The sequence below is a fragment of the Oculina patagonica genome, chromosome 1 (genome assembly GCF_052425735.1).
Source record: "Oculina patagonica isolate OP01 chromosome 1, crgOcupat, whole genome shotgun sequence".
NCBI classification, from domain to species: Eukaryota; Metazoa; Cnidaria; class Anthozoa; order Scleractinia; family Oculinidae; genus Oculina; species Oculina patagonica.
In genome coordinates, this window is record NC_135758.1 from 34,462,339 (window position 1) to 34,481,017 (window position 18,679).

Genomic DNA, 18,679 nt, shown 5'->3' on the forward strand with positions numbered 1-18,679 from the left:
AACTCCCCCTCCCTCCCCTTTCGACGCCTGCTACGCAGGCTAGGACTGCGGCGCTTTTCTTTGTCCCAAACGCGGCGCTTATTCGAGGGCGGTGCTTATTCGGGGGCGGCGCTTATTCGAGTAAATACGGTTTATCAAATTTACCATTTTCATCAGTGATACTCTTTGACCCAGACCAAAATTTACTTGAGCGGTTCGTGATGGGGTCCCGGTTTATGCAAAGAAACGAGTTATCGTCATAACATTTGGATCTCGACTGTCTCGATGGTGACAATTCTGTAAGCAGAAAATTTTAAATGTTTGTAAACCTGTCAGCGCTATTTGGCGTCACTCTAACTGGCACGTTTAGCACTACGAGATATGCGAGCAGAAAATTGTGCCTATGGAAGAAGTTTGTACGCTCCAAGTATATTTCAAGTATTCAGAATACAAAATGTTCATGGTGATAACCTTTATTTCTAAACACGATATATTTTATAAAACTTGTGGAGTCGTGTATAAATTAAATGTAAGACTGAACGCAAATTGTTTGAATTTAAAAAGAACATCAGTTAATAGCATCAAAATTTCCCGGCTAATCCGAAACAAACATTTTCTGTGCCCCCGGAAAACCCTGGCCCAGAATTCAAATTCTTTAAGTAATCATTTTTTTACCATAAAAAAAAAACAATTCTTTTAGTCTATTGTAGTCTGTAACTGTTGTATCAAAACATAACCCCTCGAAAACACATTTTAATGTCAAATCTAGGATTACTTCCGTCTTCTCGGTCAGTCATTATGTGCAACACCAGTGGACCCAGTGACTTCGACAATTTGCTATCGGTCTGTTTTGCAGGTGGTTTACCACTTTTTTTAAAGATTTAGGAGGAAGCAAGAGTACTGGAAGCAGAATTTCGTTTTTACGCATGAATCGAATAAAAATACGGTGTACTACAAAGAGTGTACAATTAATATTAGCGAAAGTTTCGCTAATTTCAGTTGAACGCTTAGCCACAGTTATAATTCATACACTAAATATCAACGTTAACAAATTTTAATTTGTGTCTGCCTTATTAGTAAATTGTACGTAGCCTAACAGGCAAGGGGCATATTTCTCTGCTCTGGATAGGCAGCCAAAGAGGAGGGTCGTTCAAACCACTAGAGTGATAAATAACAACAAATAAAGCCGGAATGAACGATGTTCGCTACTCGGCCCAAGGCACAAGTGCTACTAGGTCTCATATCGATGCATTTTAACTTATAAAGTCGACGTCAAAACATACTTAAGCGACTTTTGACTCTCAAAATCATTACGATTAATTATTTTAGCTTTTTTTTACCTTTAAAAATGTTGTCATGCAGCCCGTGGTACAGTGTTGTGTTAATTATACTCCTGTACCGACAAGGAAACGTTTCCAGGGTAATGATGCATACGAACGAAAATGCGTACCAATCAGAAGTTCATAATCTATGAACTTCTGGTTCCAATTATATATTCCATTTCCGCATAGGCGTTAATAATTTTGTTCTAAGGCCTGGTTCACACTAGCGACATAACGACATGGACATAACGGCATAAAGAAAAGTTCAGTTCTTTCCTTATGTCGTTATGCTTATGTCATTATGTTCCAACTATGTCGTTATGTTATGGGATGAGTTGGAACCAACTGGAAAAAGTGGCCAAGGACAGGGTAAGATGGAGATCTCTGGTGGACGACCTATGTTCCACAGGAACTTAAGGGTGGATGATGATGATGATGTCGTTATGTTATGTTGTTCACACTGGTGACATAAAACATCAACGTGAGGTGTTTTTTTTGCATTTGCGTGACCTTGCCGTTATGTCGTTATGTCGCTAGTGTGAACCAGGATGACAGACTCGTATCTTATGCGAAGACCACTTTCATGAAATAACAACGCTCCCCCCCCACCCCCCCCCCCCTTCAAATCAACATGAAAAATTGAGCTAGGCACCTTTAAGAAATAGTCATTGATTTAAATTAGGCCTTGTTCACACTAGCGACATAACGACATAACGGCAAGGTCACGCAATTGCCAAAAAACACCTCACGTTGATGTTTTATGTCACCAGCGTGAACAACATAACATAACGACATAGTTGGAACATAATGACATAAGCATAACGACATAAGGAAAGAACTGAACTTTTCTTTCTTTTGGCGTTATGTCGCTAGTGAACCAGGCCTTACATAACACTCGTATGCAGTTCGCTTTTTTTAGGGCGATAAAATATTTATTATAGTAAATGGTTTGAAACCAGGAGTATCAATATAAATAGCAGGAGTATAAATATTGTAATGCGCAAGTGAAAATCCTTGATTGATACTTGCGCAATATAAGTTTATTAATTATTAATTATCAGTAGGTCGTATAGTGTGATCGTCCGGGTGAGAGTAGCTCTGAGAAGAACTGTTGTTGATGACTGACATTTCGACAACCTGAGCGGAAGTCATCTTCAGGGTCAAGTGATTCCACTGTATCAAGCAAGTCTTGTCGGTCCTTATAGACAATTCTTGACTCTAAAGTAAACTTCCGCTCAGGTAGTCGAAACGTCAGTCACCAACAACAGATCTTCTCAGAACTACTCTCGCACGGACGATCACACTATACGACCTAAAAATATTCATTTATAAGCTGCAGTGGAATCCCGATTTCTCGAACCATCGATTTCTCGCACCACCTAATGACTCGAACCAAAAATCATTTTGCTAGGATTTGCTTCACTTGGTCGAACACCGCAATTTTATCCCCAATTTCCTGAACCAATTTCCGTTTCCCTTGGAGGATCGAGAATTCGGGATTCCATTGTATTTTTAAATCAAGCACGTCTTTTGGGTATTTATACCCGGGGGGGGGGGGGGGGCACTCCCATATATGAGCTATATAGGTATGTGCCGCTGTGAAGGGTAGGGGTTTCAAGCAGTTTAGTCTGGGATAGGGTTAAGAAATCAGAAAGTTTTGGTCTAGAAAAGGGTAGCATTTGCCGGAAAACTGATCTGTGTTATGACAAATTTAGTTCAGAATAGGAATAGAAACTCAGAAGAGAAAGAGGCTTTCCTAAACGTAAATAAAATCATCGCAGCATCGTTGTTGACAGATGGTTTTCCATTAAAACACTGATAGTGAAACAGTTCTAAAAAATGCAAGTCTGGGATAGGGTAGGGATTTACGGTGTCTAGTCTGGTATAGGGTTGCAAAAATCAGCTGAACATGGTCTGGTATAGGGCAAGGGCTTCAAATTTCCAGCGGCACACCCCCACCCAAAAATATACAGGGTTCCCCCCCCCCGGGATTTATACGTACTTCCGCATTCTAAATCCAAATCGTTCTGAAACCTACCGGAAAGTTGTGTTAAACCCACAAGCTGTAAAGCTATTTGATCCTGTTCAAATAAGCTTGAACTGAGTAAAGGAACAACAAAGCGATCACCGGAGATGTATCTGGGTTTCACTATGCAAGAAACTAAACAATGTGAAATGATAAAAAGGTAAAGTCTGCGTCCGAGCCAGTTGGTTCATAACGCAGGAGCTTATCCCGGTATCTTTAAGCCTGGTTTTTCACTAGCGACGCAAGCACAAGCGCAAGCATAAGCGCAAGCATAACAGCTCTTATTTCTCCGTGAAAACGGTTTCGACTCAAGCCAAAGCACGAGCGCATTGCATTTGAGCCGGCAAGCACAAGCACAAGGATCAAAATTTGTCCTTTTTGCCTGATCGCGCTTGTGCTTGCGTCGCTAGTGAAAACCAGGCTTTAGCAATAAGCGAGTTTTTTGCTTCCCCCTGGATGGAATGCTAGTCCATGGCAGCAATATAAAATAAAGAACTCTTAATAAAAGTCCGAGAATGTAATTTATTATCACTGAGTTTCAAACTACAAATTAGTTTTGGAAAATATACTTGACTTAATCTAATTTATAAATCGTCCATTGTTCTAATTCCAATATTTTTACCACTAGCTAGTACATTTCAATGTATCGTAACGCGAACGAGCTTTTTGAAAGCCGACATAAACCTAATTATACTAATTTTAATTTTAATTTTTAGCTAGGCTTTGTCTGATTCAATATTACAAATAAAAAATAACAAAAAAATCAAACCATTTTTGTCGGCTTGTTTTAACTAAAACACAAATACATAATTACTACTTATTGGTAACTTTGTTATAATTAACCTACGAACTGTGGGTATAAGTTAAAGCCAACCTTTGGAAGTGACTTATTATACAACTAATAGTGACCTAACTAATACTGTAAATGACTACATGTCATTATCTGTATAGTCTGTACCCTCTAACTACTTTTAATACAAGAGATAACAAATATACATATTCTACTATATCTTCTGCGACAGTGCGATTTTAAAATCAATATTTGAAAGTCTCTAAGTATACACTTAAAAATGTCCTCGGGTTACTCTTGTACAAAAATTAGGAACATTGCTGGGCGCGCAATAGTAGCATTTCGTAACCTTTTTTCCAGTTCCGTGAAATTCCGATAAGCGCTAGGCTTATTCATGTTCAAAAATCCCTTTACAGACGGGAAGTGACGGAATTTTCCGTTCTAAAGCTGGTTTAAGAGATTTTGGAAAACGAAAAGTTTTTGGCGCATATACTCGCCATAACACAAATCAAGTCCTGCAGTCTTCAAATGAACATTCAAAGCCTCTGACTATACTCTAACGATATAAGATACAAAACAATCTCCATTATAGTAGACTGATGACCAAAAGATGTCACATCCTTCTTCAACTGTCTAATAATACATGCGTCAACTACAAAATCACATTCTACCTTACGTTATCCTTTTGTGCCAATCAACCAAATCATAATGGTTCGAGAGACTCTCTTCAACCCTGTCTTGTTCTCACCCTTAAGTGGGAACAAACTATGGAATACTTACAAGCTAAAACATAGAACTCTATCGATGAACATACTAAACCTCCCATAACACCATTAAAGAACGACCAAACTTGATTAATTCATGAATTTTTAACCTGAAACCTATCCTAACCTAACCAGGCATGTAAACTACTAATTCGGACAAACTATAGTATTATAAAAACGATGCCATTCGAAACAATGTACTCACGGAGCACCTGGTACATTACCTCTCTGTCCATAAGGCACGAACAAAAGATTAATCTTTTCAGTCAAATCGGCGAGCATGTTGTGGAATGACTGCGAAGATTGTTCCAACTGAGCGATTCTCCCCTGCTGATTTTGCTCCACATTTAGGTGCTCGTGAAAAGCGTGTTCCAATTGAGAGACATCTCTGTCTAGAATAGAGAGAAAGGTGCGTTGGTGTCTGACCTCATCAGCTATTTTCTGCCTAAAATGTTCATTTTCTTTAAACTGGACATCGTGCTGGGCAATCTTGCTCCCCACATTCCGTTTAAACTGGTCGTTTTCTTCAATCTGGGAATCGTGTTTGGCAATTTTGCTTTCCACATTCTGTTTGAAGTGATCGTTTTCTTCAAACTGGGAGTCATACTGGGCAATCTTGCTCTCCACATTCTGTTTGTGTGTTTTTTGGGGAAGTGGTCGTCTCCTTCAATCTGGGAATCCTGTTCGGCAATTTTGCTCTCCACATTCTGTTTGAACTGCTTGTTTTCTCCAATTTGGGAATCGTGCTGGGTAATCTTGCTTTCCATATCCTGTTTGAAGTGGTCGTTTTCTTCAAACTGGGAATCGTACTGGGCAATCTTGCTTTCCACATTCTGTTTGAAGTGGTCGTTTTCTTCAAACTGGGAATCGTACTGGGCAATCCTGCTTTCCATATCCTGTTTGAAGTGGTTGTTTTCTTCAAACTGGAAATCGTATTGGGCAATCTTGCTTTCCACATCCTTTTTGAAGTGGTCGTTTTCTTCAAACTGGGAATCGTGTTGGGCAATCTTGCTTTCCACATTCTTTTTGAAGTGGTCGTTTTCTTCAAACTGGGAATCGTACTGGGCAATCTTGCTTTCCATATCCTGCTTGAAGTGGTCTTTTTCTTCAAACTGGAAATCATGTTGTGCAATCTTGCTTTCCACATTCTGTTTGAAGTGCTCGTTTTCTTCAAACTGGGAATCTTGTTGGGCAATCTTGCTTTCAACATCCTGTTTAAAGTGTTCGTTTTCTTCAAACTGGGAATCGTGCTGGGCAATCTTGCTTTCAACATCCTGTTTAAAGTGTTCGTTTTCTTCAAACTGGGAATCGTGCTGGGCAATCTTGCTCTCCACATTCTGTTTGAACTGCTCGTTTTCTCCAAACTGGGAATCGTACTGGGCAATCTTGCTTTCCACATTCTGTTTTAACTGGTCGATTTCTTCAAACTGGGAATCGTACTGGGCAATCTTGCTTTCCACATTCTTTTTTAACTGGTCGATTTCTTCAAACTGGGAATCGTACTGGGCAATCTTGCTCTCCACATTCTGTTTTAACTGGTCGATTTCTTCAAACTGGGAATCGTACTGGGCAATCTTGCTTTCCACATTCTGTTTTAACTGGTCGATTTCTTCAAACTGGGAATCGTACTGGGCAATCTTGCTTTCCACATTCTGTTTTAACTGGTCGATTTCTTCAAACTGGGAATCGTACTGGGCAATCTTGCTTTCCACATTCTGTTTTAACTGGTCGATTTCTTCAAACTGGGAATCGTACTGGGCAATCTTGCTCTCCACATTCTGTTTTAACTGGTCGATTTCTTCAAACTGGGAATCGTACTGGGCAATCTTGCTCTCCGCATTCTCTTTTAACTGGTCGATTTCTTCAAACTGGAAATCGTACTGGGAAATCTTGCTCTCCACATTCTGTTTTAACTGGTCGATTTCTTCAAACTGGGAATCGTACTGGGCAATCTTGCTCTCCACATTCTGTTTTAACTGGTCGATTTCTTCAAACTGGGAATCGTACTGGGCAATCTTGCTTTCCACATTCTGTTTGAAGTGGTCGATTTCTTCAAACTGGGAATCGTACTGGGCAATCTTGCTCTCCACATTTTGTTTTAACTGGTCGATTTCTTCAAACTGGGAATCGTACTGGGCAATCTTGCTCTCCACATTCTGTTTTAACTGGTCGATTTCTTCAAACTGGGAATCGTACTGGGCAATCTTGCTCTCCACATTCTGTTTTAACTGGTCGATTTCTTCAAACTGGGAATCGTACTGGGTAATCTTGCTCTCCGCATTCTGTTTTAACTGGTCGATTTCTTCAAACTGGGAATCGTACTGGGCAATCTTGCTTTCCACATTCTGTTTTAACTGGTCGATTTCTTCAAACTGGGAATCGTACTGGGCAATCTTGCTTTCCACATTCTGTTTTAACTGGTCGATTTCTTCAAACTGGGAATCGTACTGGGCAATCTTGCTTTCCACATTCTGTTTTAACTGGTCGATTTCTTCAAACTGGAAATCGTACTGGGCAATCTTGCTCTCCACATTCTGTTTGAACTGCTCGTTTTCTTCAAACTGGGAATCGTACTGGGCAATCTTGCTTTCCACATTCTGTTTAAAGTGGTCGTTTTCTTCAAACTGGAAATCGTGTTGGGCAATCTTACTTTCCACATTCTGTTTGAAGTGGTCGTTTTCTTCAAACAGGAAATCGTGCTGGGCAATCTTGCTTTTCACTTTCTGTTTAAAGTGGCCGTTTTCTTCAAACTGGGAATCATACTGGACAATCCTGCTCTCCACCTTCTGATTCAAGTGATTGATTTCCTCCAGAAGCAAATGCTGCTTGGATAACTTGTTCGCAAGGTCTGCCACCTTCCTTTCGAGCTTCTTAATTATGTAGTTTTCATCATCCCTTGCTCCGCACTGTATCTGGATGTTCCCGTTTTCGTTTGCTTCTTTCTTTGGGATGGGCCTGATGTAGTCAAATTTTGTCAATATCCGGCTGAAGCATTTTTGTATAGCGTTGTTTAACGGAGCAAAGTACTGACAAAAATCTTTCGCCAATGTTTCAAACAAGAGTCCAGAAAGGTCTCTTCCCTGCAGATGTAAAAACATCAAAACAATACAGGTTATTTAAGTAGTAAAACAAAGACCCTACTGTACATATCGATAACAAACACAAGTCTGTCTCTTGTTTCCTGTAAAATTTAAAAGGATATCCTAACAAAACAAAACAAAGGTGGAAATCGAAGAAGGACAAGAATACTGTGAGCATTCGTAGTGAATGAATTGATTACGATTCTCTAGCTTTAGACCGCTCACTATAAACATTTCTTCAACGGTCAGATGCCCGACCTGACAGTACAGGCGAAGTTTTGCCTCAAATAACTTTAACTGAGTAAATTGCCCAAAATATTGCAGGGGCGGGGGGTGGGCGCTCTTGTATTTAACCAAGAGAGGATGATCTCACCAATACCTATATAAGTTGACGTTCGTAATAACTAAAGCAGGTATTAGCGTGCTATTTGTAACATATCAGATGGCGTTTTAATTTTCTTCAAAATAAACTGTTTCATGGCAAATAAAGACACATACCAACTTTAAACATTAACGAACTACAAGATTTGCTACTAATTTAACCAAAGTTGTTACCTCATTGCACATTTTAATTCTGCAATCAAGTTGATCGCAGTACAAGTCATCCACCTCAGCTTGTTCTGTCAATTCATATTCCACCTTGCTCTCATTACATTTAACTAACTCCAAGTTCGTGTCCTTCATATTGCTCTAGAATTAAAGGAAAGGATGACCATTAATATAATGTTGATCAAGAAAGTTTGATCACTGGAATTTCCTTCTATATAAGAAATTGTTAGCCAAAGGTTATTCTAGAAGAGCATGTGGATGAAATACATTCAACAAGTAAAGGCCTACTTAATTCCATTTATTTCATAGGTACTGTGATTTACTCATGGAAATCGTAGCGAGTAAAAATCGTACTGATTCAGCGCTAAGCCAATCAGAAACGCAAACGATGGAATTTCACTAGTGAAAAAACATCGTTCGTCCAATCAGCAACACGAACGATGAAATTTCACTTATGATGAAGGAGCGAACAGGGTTGCACGGCAGCCGTTGCACACAAATCACGGGCTTTGAAAAATTAAAACAGAAGGAAGATTTGCTTCTAACTCGTGTTCTTCTAAAGAGTTCACTTCATTTAACGTCAAGAAAGCAATAATCGCTCTTTACAAAACTCAACAAGATGTAAACACTAGCTACTCGAGAAGACTTGGGAAGGCGAGGACAATCAAAGATAACTCCGCTGTAGAACTCAATAATTATTCTTACCTCTGTAAATTTAAAACTCAAGCTAAAAAACGATAAAGACGGCAATGAATTCGAATGCGAGCTTACTTTGCTTCAAAGTTTACTAAATTACTGGTAAGTAGGCTACGGCATTTTTTAACGGAATATTCATTGAAGGGGAAAACTCTTTCCCACTTTTATGATGACAATAAATCTAGTCAACAAAATATCTATGGCGAGTCGCACACTGCCAACATGGAAATGACTCGGGCAGCGACTTGATTCAGTTGATTAGTTGAACGTGAATTCTTCCTAGCAGTTAGTGACCTCTGCCATTGTTAGCAGACACTTGACTTTAAGAACGTGAAATTCTAATTTTAAGCTTATAGGTTTTAAGACAATTTAGAATTTAGCTTTGAATCACTTTTCGCCTCAACGCCGTTTTGTGTACTTTCGCTTGTTTGTAATCATGGCAACAAAAAAAACTCAGTACCAATAAAATAAACAAACTACACCATGGAAAATGCTTTGTACGATTTTTATTCACTCGTTGAGGTGTATCAAAAACTCACTCGTTCGTTTTCTGATACTACTCAACTCGTGAATAAAAATCGTACGCGCGCATTTTCCACGGAGTAATCTCCATTTAACCTAACAAAAAGGAACGAATGAAATGGCACAGCTGAAGGCTTCACAATTCGCTCAATAAAACTACCTGTGCGAAAAAAGTTCAAAAAATACAATACTTAGCTTTTCTCTTACATGCAAGCCTTACCTTACTACCCGAACTGGGACACAGGGAGTCATTGCGGTCTTCAAGGACTGAATCATTATTTTCAGCCTATTGCAATTTATGGGAAGAAAAAAAAGTAAAACAAAATTACCATATAAGACAATAATAAAAGAGCACCAAATTGTAAATAAATTACAAAACCCGATGTTTGACCCTTAACAAAACTGAAGGAATGAAAACAGCGAACTGCATTACCATAATAACAAATATGCATATAGGAAACGAAGCTAGTGATATTGATTTGCATATGTTTTATATTACACACTGATTCTTTTTTTTCTTTTGTTTACATTTGACTACTAGACACTAATTGTAAAACTACTCTAGCTAGTTTTAAACAGAAGAAACAGATATTTAAATTAATTGAACATAACTTGGTTAAAAAATCCCAGCTGACATGAAAAAGCGTGATCGAGGAGTTAAACCGGGACTACCTAGAACAAATCCAGCTGGTGGCAGGGTGGACAGTCTTGAACCCTACCTTGTAATTCCAATTTGAAATATTCCAAAGCCTTAATTATAAGGATTCAAGACCACCACCCTAAAAACATGACCATTCTGCCTCCACAACTTGTACACCTACTTGTATAAACATTTTGACTTTGAGAAAACAAACTTATTTTTGTTACAAATTTATAGCCACTTCTCATAAATGAAACAATGAATTACAAATTTTCCTTTTTATCAAAATGACAGACTTTTTATTTTAGTCATTGCAGTAATGGTTGCAGCTGTACTGAGCGAGCTAACTAGGAATACCTATTATAAATAAATCTGATGTGCTTACCATTTAACCAAAAATCTCAGAAATGGAACAGTAATTTTTCAGAAAATCAGTTGTGGATTACGTTTTAAGTTAGTACTTTCATTCTGTTTGGTACAAACTGTCGAATAAACCTAGTGCCATTTCTCCCATTTCCAGTCCCCCATCAAGAAAATACATTATAACCAGAACTGATTAATTTATAGTAGGCCCCAACTCTTTCAGTTGGTTTGCCGATTTTGGAAAAACGCCATATCATTATTCAACAGTTATTCCAACCGGTCAGCTATACCATCAAATGGCTACCACCCCCATATCAATTTTTTGTCTTCTGAGCTGGGTCAGTATATCAGATTGTTTAAGTCACCCATTTTAATTCATTAGTAGCAATGATAGAACGTTTTTGCAGCAGAATTAAGATAATAATTAACAAGAAACTTCAAGCAGTTTATAACCGTGCGGTCAATGTTTGACCACCTCTTTCAGAAAGCAGTCACCTCTTTTAGAAAGCAGTCATTTGAGAAACACACAAGTCTTGTTTGCATGAGCCACGGAGTGTGCATGACATGAATTTTCCTTCAGCGCGTCATCTCTTGCTTTAAACCACATGCCTGGCCTGAAAATTTCCTGATTACGCATGCAAATATTTACTTTGTTCCGATTGTTCAATAAAATAAACCCAAACCAGTTCATGAATGGAATTAAAAAGAAGTCCATTCCACGCCAAAATCAGACTAAGGCCATGGCCATCCCATTGTATTAATTTCTCCGTTAAGCGTCGTCCAACAACCTTTTGCAAGTATAAATAGTGCATACCTGACTGCGAGATTCAGCAGGTAATTCCCCTGGCGCGATGATGTGTAGCTTATCCCATGCCTTGACACATTCTTGCTGAGCTTGCAATTTTCGGCGTTTCAATTCCCAAAATAAACTCAAAACAAAGATTGAAATATCCCGATAAAACAAATCATTGTTTTGCAATATTCAACACGTTCCGGGTAATTAATTGTAAGACTTGTACTCGTTCTGGGCCAAATGCCTGAATAACACAAAAATATAATATTTCATACAAACAGAGTGCAGGGTATTCGTAAATATTTTTAGAATAGGTGAATGATTATTTATTGCTACAGGCGAACGATCGCGTGGCTTGGGTCTGACGTAGTGGTAGTTTTAAATAGCTTGGGTGACATTATACCCAAGCAGTCTCTGTATATGCTATGTGATTATTCAGTCCCTTTCTGTAAACTTCTCAAAAAAACACCGAACAAAAAAAATACATTTCCTAAACAGAAATCAGAGTGTTATGTTAAACCAGTGTTCGCTACTAAACACAAATCTTCGTGTCCGTGACCAAGGAAACGGCTGGGCCGCATGGGTCTGGAACGATTTACTGACAAAAAAAAAAATTCCGGGTAGATTATGAACCGGCTGCGCAAAGTTAATAATTGGCCGAATAATTATATAACAGCTGTTACTCCTTGACTATACAACTTAACCACTACCACTATTCACCACCACTACCGCTACCGCTACAACTAACACTACTACTCATATACTTCTACTACCATTAACTACTACCACTACAAACAACCATTTTATGATAGATATTTAAATTACGATTAATAAGTAACGAGAGTAACAAGTTATAATGTACTGGTTTTTAATTTCTGGACTTACCTCCAACTTTGCCGTAACATCTCTCTCAACAAGTAATTTGCTGTCTAATAAATGTAGTGCAGGTTGTTTTGTTAATTCATGTCCATCCTTGGTTGCATTTTCACCAGAATCTAAAAGCTAAGTTAAGAATTTGCAATACATATGTTAGCTTTATATGTGTTGTGGTTCAATCTTTTCATGATTTTAATGAATTTGATACAAATCATGAAATAATATACAAAAAAACAAAGACAAAATTAAACCACAACACTATCATTATTTTCAATAATAAAAAAACTTGCAATTAGCCTGTCTCATGGCACTAATTAAAAATCATTTGTAAAATTAATGAAAATTCTTTATGAACTACTGTACAATAAGATGCAAGTTAGCTAAACTGTCAAAACCTGCATTGAAATCAATATTGATTTAGATTTAATTCGTTTCAAATTATCTAAGTTTGGCTCAAAAGTTCTATCATGATCAAATGAAATTATTTAGGGGCTTCCTGCTAAGGTGGCTCGTACCAGTTTTGATAGATAGATGATAGATAGATAGTTTATTGATATTCTTACATGACAGTCTAAAAACTGAATTGTGTAAAAATTTACAAAGAGATAAATTATTAAAAATACAACTATTAAAATCTATTATAACTATATTAAAAATTTGCCATAGAAGGAAAAAAGCTACATTTAAAACGATTGGTTCGAGCCTTACATGCTTGAAAATGACGTTGACTTCTAAGGTTATACATATATACAGGTTTTTGACTGTGCGACCTTTGAAAGAAAATGGTCAAAAAATCAATAAAGATCGTAACAAAATTTTTGTATGATTAAATTACCCATTGTGTTGTTGATCCAAAATATCAATAGTTACATCATCAGTGGTTACCATGCCAATGATAGCCAATGATTTGTAGGACCCTTTTTCAGCTTCCGGTGCTTATATCTTGAAAACTAACTCGATGACCCCCATTTTTTTTCTCATTATAACTTAATTGGCATCTGAAAAAGAAACTATATAATTATTTTAAAAAATTTCTACAAAGCGGATTTTTTGCAAATGCAAAAAAGGGCAATTTGTATAAGTAATTAAAAATTCCTTTTGTAGAATTTTTTTAGATTTTTTCTGACATTTCCTTTACAGAAAAGGAAAATATTAGGGCAATAAAAAATAGGGGTCATCGGGTTAGTTTTCTTGCTAAAGCCTTCGCGAATTCGATAATTCCCACGCGCTTTTCCGCGCACTTCAAAATTTCGATTTTAAAAGTTTGGCATTTACTCATGCTCAGTTCTGACTACCGCTGATCTTTGCGGGCACATACGCGCGCAACACGCGTGGACTTCTCCTTGCTTTGTCTGCGAAACTTTTCAGCTCAGGACAGCTGATATACCTGTACTTATTGTGTAGTTCCATAACTGCTTGAGCGTTTTTTTAATAGCTTAATAGTCGAGTGAACAAAAATTCTTATTACTCATCGTTAAATATCATCACATGCACAAGCACTTATGACCAGGCCAAGCACTATGACCAGCCATATAATTGAGAAAAACTACTTCATGTAAGAAGACACCAGAATCGCTCTGCTAGTCCTCTTTGCTGATTGGACAGAAAAGTATTTTTTGGTCAGTCAGAAGGAAGGAGTTCAAATTAAACGCTTTGGAACTGGTTCGGAAAGAGTAAGTGCCCAAGAGCTCTCCCGAACTTAAATTTTTAATTAAACTTATATCCCAAACTTAAAAATTAATTAAATTTAAATTTCTAATTCAACTTTTTTCTCTATAATTTTAAATTTATTAATAAATAAGCTGCCAGGTGTAGAATACAAAGGAGGTCCTGAGGGGAGAAAAACCAAGGATTTGAAAAAATTTCATTGGAAGAATAGGATATGGAGCACTGGGAAATGGGAATCACAGAAAACAATAGAACTGGGACTGGGATTTTGAAAATTTGGGAAAGCAATTTGGGAAATGGGATTTATACCCCCCTCCAACCCCTTTATAAGGATCCTCTAAAAATTTGGCTGCAATGGAGAGGAGCTAAGAAGCAGAGCTAGAATTAAAGACATATATATTACCGGCCCCCTTACTATGCATATAATAACAGCCCTCGATCCATCAACCAGTACCTAAGATAAATGTTAAAAATCAGGTGGATAGACAGGCTTATGAGATACTGTGGGATAAGAACAGGTGAGGAACCAATTGATACACAGATCCTATGAAGAGAGTGGCAGCAGAGTGGCCACACATTAAAGAAACTGGTAAACCACATCACCCAGCAGGCAATACAATTGAACCCTCAGGCTAAGAGGAAGAGAGGTTGTCCAAACAACTCCTAGCAAAGAGGCTAGGTGTAGAGGCTGAAATGAGGAATTGGGGCCACTACGTGGATCACACTGGCACACTGGGAAGGCTTAAGCCCAGGTCATGCAGAAGCCAATGACAAATTGTTCTGTAAATGGTCAAAGCTCCATCTAGGGCTAGCAGGGAGCTTGATCAAGCTTGAGTGAGTGAGTGTGTGAGGAGTTGAATTCAGATACACAATTAAAATATTCATATCTAGTGGCAGGGAGGAAGATTAAAATCTTGTGGGAAGGGATTTCTGCAAATCTTAATACAATGACAAAAAAGATGTACAAATCACACAGAGAGAAATTAAAATATAATCTTTTTTTAAATCTTGGCAAGATCTTGGCAGAACGTTTGTACAAAAATTGCATCTGGTATATATAATTATCAAGTATAAGGCCACACTTCGTATCATTATTATTATGATATCATTTATCACCAGATGGTATACGAGACCCACCTTCAGGGAACCAAGAGTGCTAACATCTCCACCAATCTTTCTTTCAGCTTCATTTAGTTGATCACAAAGCATGTCTTTCGCTTTTGATTGTATTCCCTCAAATATTCTCAATTAAAATAGTTCTTCTTGTAAATTATGCTAGATCAAATACCTCTCGAATTATCCTACAAACAAATAAAAATTTAAAAAAAATGAAAAATGACCACCTTAAGCCTGGGGGATAATTAAACGAATGTTGAATAAAATCAAACCCAGACCAGTTCCTGAATCCCACCGGGGGTACTTGAGATTTCAAGTGACAGGGATGATCAAAGGATTTTTTTGGGTTTGAAATTTTCGATTCCGAGATTTTTGGGGTAGGAAAGTATGGCAAGTTTTTTTGTGGGGTAGCTTGATTTAAAGTGCTCTTACCTGTTTTCTTGTTTTTTTTTGTGCGTCGTTTGGTGGAAAATTGTAAAAATTTTTTTTTTTATTTTTTTTTTTTTTTTTCTTTTTTTTTTTTTTTTTTTTTTTTTTTTTTTTTTTTTTTTTTTTTTTTTTCCCCCCCCTTAAGTAGGGATTTTTTTGGTATTAAAAACAAACTATCTAAAGATCGATATTCATGGCCGCATAGTTCTGCGAATAAAGTACAAACACTGGACGTGTTTCTAATGTTTTTCTTTGTGTTTTATCTTAAGATCATTCCCCCTTTTTGAAAAATTTAATGGGTCACAAATTTGGCATGGGAGTTTTTGGAGGTTGATTTTTGGTCTAGGGAATTTTTTGGGTTTTGTTTAAAGCCGTAGGGATTTTTTTGGTCTTGATTTTTGCCCCTGTATGCATGCATGTTCGATCATCCCTGTCACTTAAAATCCCAAGTACCCCCCTGGGTTGTGAATGGCATTAAAAAGAAGTCTATTACACACCAAAATAAAGAGTAGACTAAGCCCATCCCATTGTATTTCTCTGTTTAGCGTAGTCCGAAGACTGCTTTTGCAAGTATAAATAGAGCATACCTGACTGCGCGATTCAGCAGGTAATTCCCCTGGCGCAATGACGCATTTCCCGTGCCTATAATTTAAACATTCTTGCTATCAAAAAAACAAGTCGTTGTTTTGCAATATTCAACACGTTCCGGGTAAATTGTATGACTTGTACTCACTCCGAGCCAAACTCTTGAATAACACAAAAGAAAATATTTCACACAAACAGAGCGCAGAGTATTCGTAAATATTTTTAAAATAGGCGAATGATGATTTATAGCTACAGGCGAGTGATCGCTTGGGTCTGACGTAGTGGTTTCATTTTATTAAATAACTTGGACATGTCCAAGCAGTACGTCTTCGGGTTTGCAATGTGATTACTCAGTCCTCTCTACGGGTAAAACACTCGAATGACACAAAAATATCCATTTCACACTTAACAGAGAGTAAAGTGTTCATATTAAATGAGTGCATGGTCGCAAGTAAACATCAAATCTTGAGTGACCATGACCAAGGAGCCTGCTTGGCCGCGTGGGTCTGGAATATGATTTACTGACAAAAAAAACTACAAATTGAATACATACTAGTATAAAAAAGTGAAGACTTTCAAAAGTGCAATTTGCCAAAACCTAAATTTTGACATTTTGTTACACTAGAATGGGCCAACTTTCACTTACTGCTAATTATATATACGCACTTGTCTTTACACCATATACCTATGTTATTCGAAATTATTGGCAGTCAGAAAGCTTCTGTTGCAGGTCTAACCACAAAGTGACTGGACTAAAAAGTTATTAATGTAACAATGAAAGTGATTATTGTCTTTTCTGTTTTCATTCTGATAACATCTCAGTTCCCGGTAAGTTCGTGTTTTGATGTTTAAGGTTTAGAGGGTCAGTAAGTAGTTATATAGAACGTTTCGTGGATCGGAGCAACGTCTGTATATCGCAATGTTTCAAATGTTGTTTTAAGCAATACTTTTACAAAAACATTTGAGCGCTAAACATTTAAATTTTTAATTTCAAAATTATGCATTTTCTGGTATCTTGGAGAAATTGAAATCCAAATTTCCCCAGGGGAGCATGACCCTTGGACCCCCCCCCCCCCCTTAGTTGGCTCACGCTTTTGCGTTCACACACGAACTGCAGTCTAGAACAAGTCACAAAACAACATGAATAATTAAGCATGGGGTTATATGGAAATCTTGCCAACTGTAGTTCAAGAGTGCCAAAATGAATGCAATATCTTTGCCCCAAAAGGTATGAAAAACACCCCTGTCAGTGCGACAGAGGTACCCTCCCCTTTCCCCTCCCCCCGGGGTTATACCATGGATTTCTACATCTTACAGATTGAATTAACTATTCACTCGAAATGAATATTATCTAGGTATTCAACGAGCCTCCAGTAAATGATTATAGTTTTTCGTAAAATGTTTGCCAGTTTTTCATAGTAAAATCATGGAACAACCAGTAACTATTGCATATTTAAAGCTTCATGCGTAGAGAATTAATTTTTTAAACGCTCAGGTTTACCGCGTAACTTACCGGTTACGGCACACGCTACTGTCGAAATTCTCCCTCCATGTCGTTAATTTGGAAGCCTCAAACGTCGAGATCTCGGAAATTCGCGTCTTCGAACTAATCAAACTTGTTTTGAATCCAATATCCTGATCATTGTTTCAAAGTAAATCTGCCATCACTACATCCGACTACATCATAACGCGGAAGCGAAGTTGGGGCAGTCCCCTATCCCATGATACAACGGGAGTACAAACCTTCCCGCAACGTTTCTCCGAACGATTCACCGAGTTTCGATCCAATCCACAGAGGCCTTCACATCAGATGTGAGGAAAAATAAAAGATAAATCTTACCTGCTATTGTCGCGTTTTTTTTTTTCTTTTGAAGCAGCCATTTTGAAAAGTCGCACGTTTCCACCACTTGGGGGACGAAAGTGCAATCTCATATTACAACCGGAAGTGAAAATATGTGACTGGAACTCGTGGAAAAGACGGAAATACATGCAAAATGTACCTTATATCTTTCCGAGTTTTCCAAAAAAGTCTAAATATCACCCAAAAATTCAACGTCTCTATTTTGTTCAAAGCTTTTTTTGCAATTGGCGGTGGTTTTGAAGACAGCGTAATCGCGTACAAATGAAAGATGGAGAAGTCTATCAAGCAATGATCTAGATGCATTCATTTGGTCTATCAATTCAGAATCCCCAGAGTAAAACAGTGTTCAAATCCAAATAAAGTTCACACTAAATCGCCATTGTAATTCACGCACTGTAAAAAAAATATGGCCCAAATTTATCCATAGCACGTTGCTGTTTTGCATTTTTGTTATGCGACCTTCTCTTTAATCGTGGTAGCATTTCCTATTTCTCCCAAACTTAGACTGTCCACAGCCCTCTATTTTTTCGTGTTTTTTTCGATCGATGACCGCGGGGTTAGAAATGGCGAGAGAACTGGACGCCGGCGCTCGCTTCGTTTGGTTTTTTGCGTTGAAAAAT

At 37.8% G+C, this 18,679-nt stretch overlaps 1 protein-coding gene across 1 annotated transcript; it reads right to left on the bottom strand.

Moving 5' to 3' along the window:
- Nucleotides 1–5,082: 5,082 nt before the first annotated feature.
- Nucleotides 5,083–17,884, bottom strand: LOC144646685 (uncharacterized). The gene is made up of 8 exons (XM_078506361.1): nt 17,712–17,884; nt 16,201–16,255; nt 15,206–15,369; nt 12,410–12,526; nt 9,949–10,014; nt 8,517–8,651; nt 5,489–7,961; nt 5,083–5,273 (listed from the first exon to the last, which is right to left on the bottom strand). Exons 3-8 carry the CDS (start codon nt 15,275–15,277, stop codon nt 5,083–5,085), a joined length of 3,054 nt encoding a protein of 1,017 aa, XP_078362487.1. The 5' UTR covers nt 15,278–15,369; nt 16,201–16,255; nt 17,712–17,884.
- Nucleotides 17,885–18,679: the final 795 nt, after the last annotated feature.

Coding starts and splice junctions, on each gene's coding strand:
- LOC144646685 (XM_078506361.1), bottom strand. CDS start 15,277: ATGCTTTGTGATCAACTAAATGAAGCTGAAAGAAAGATTGGTGGAGAT. Junction 12,527..15,205: donor GCACTCTTGGTTCCCTGAAG/GTGGGTCTCGTA, acceptor TTCTTAACTTAG/CTTTTAGATTCTGGTGAAAA. Junction 8,652..9,948: donor GTCCCAGTTCGGGTAGTAAG/GTAAGGCTTGCA, acceptor CTTTAATTCTAG/AGCAATATGAAGGACACGAA.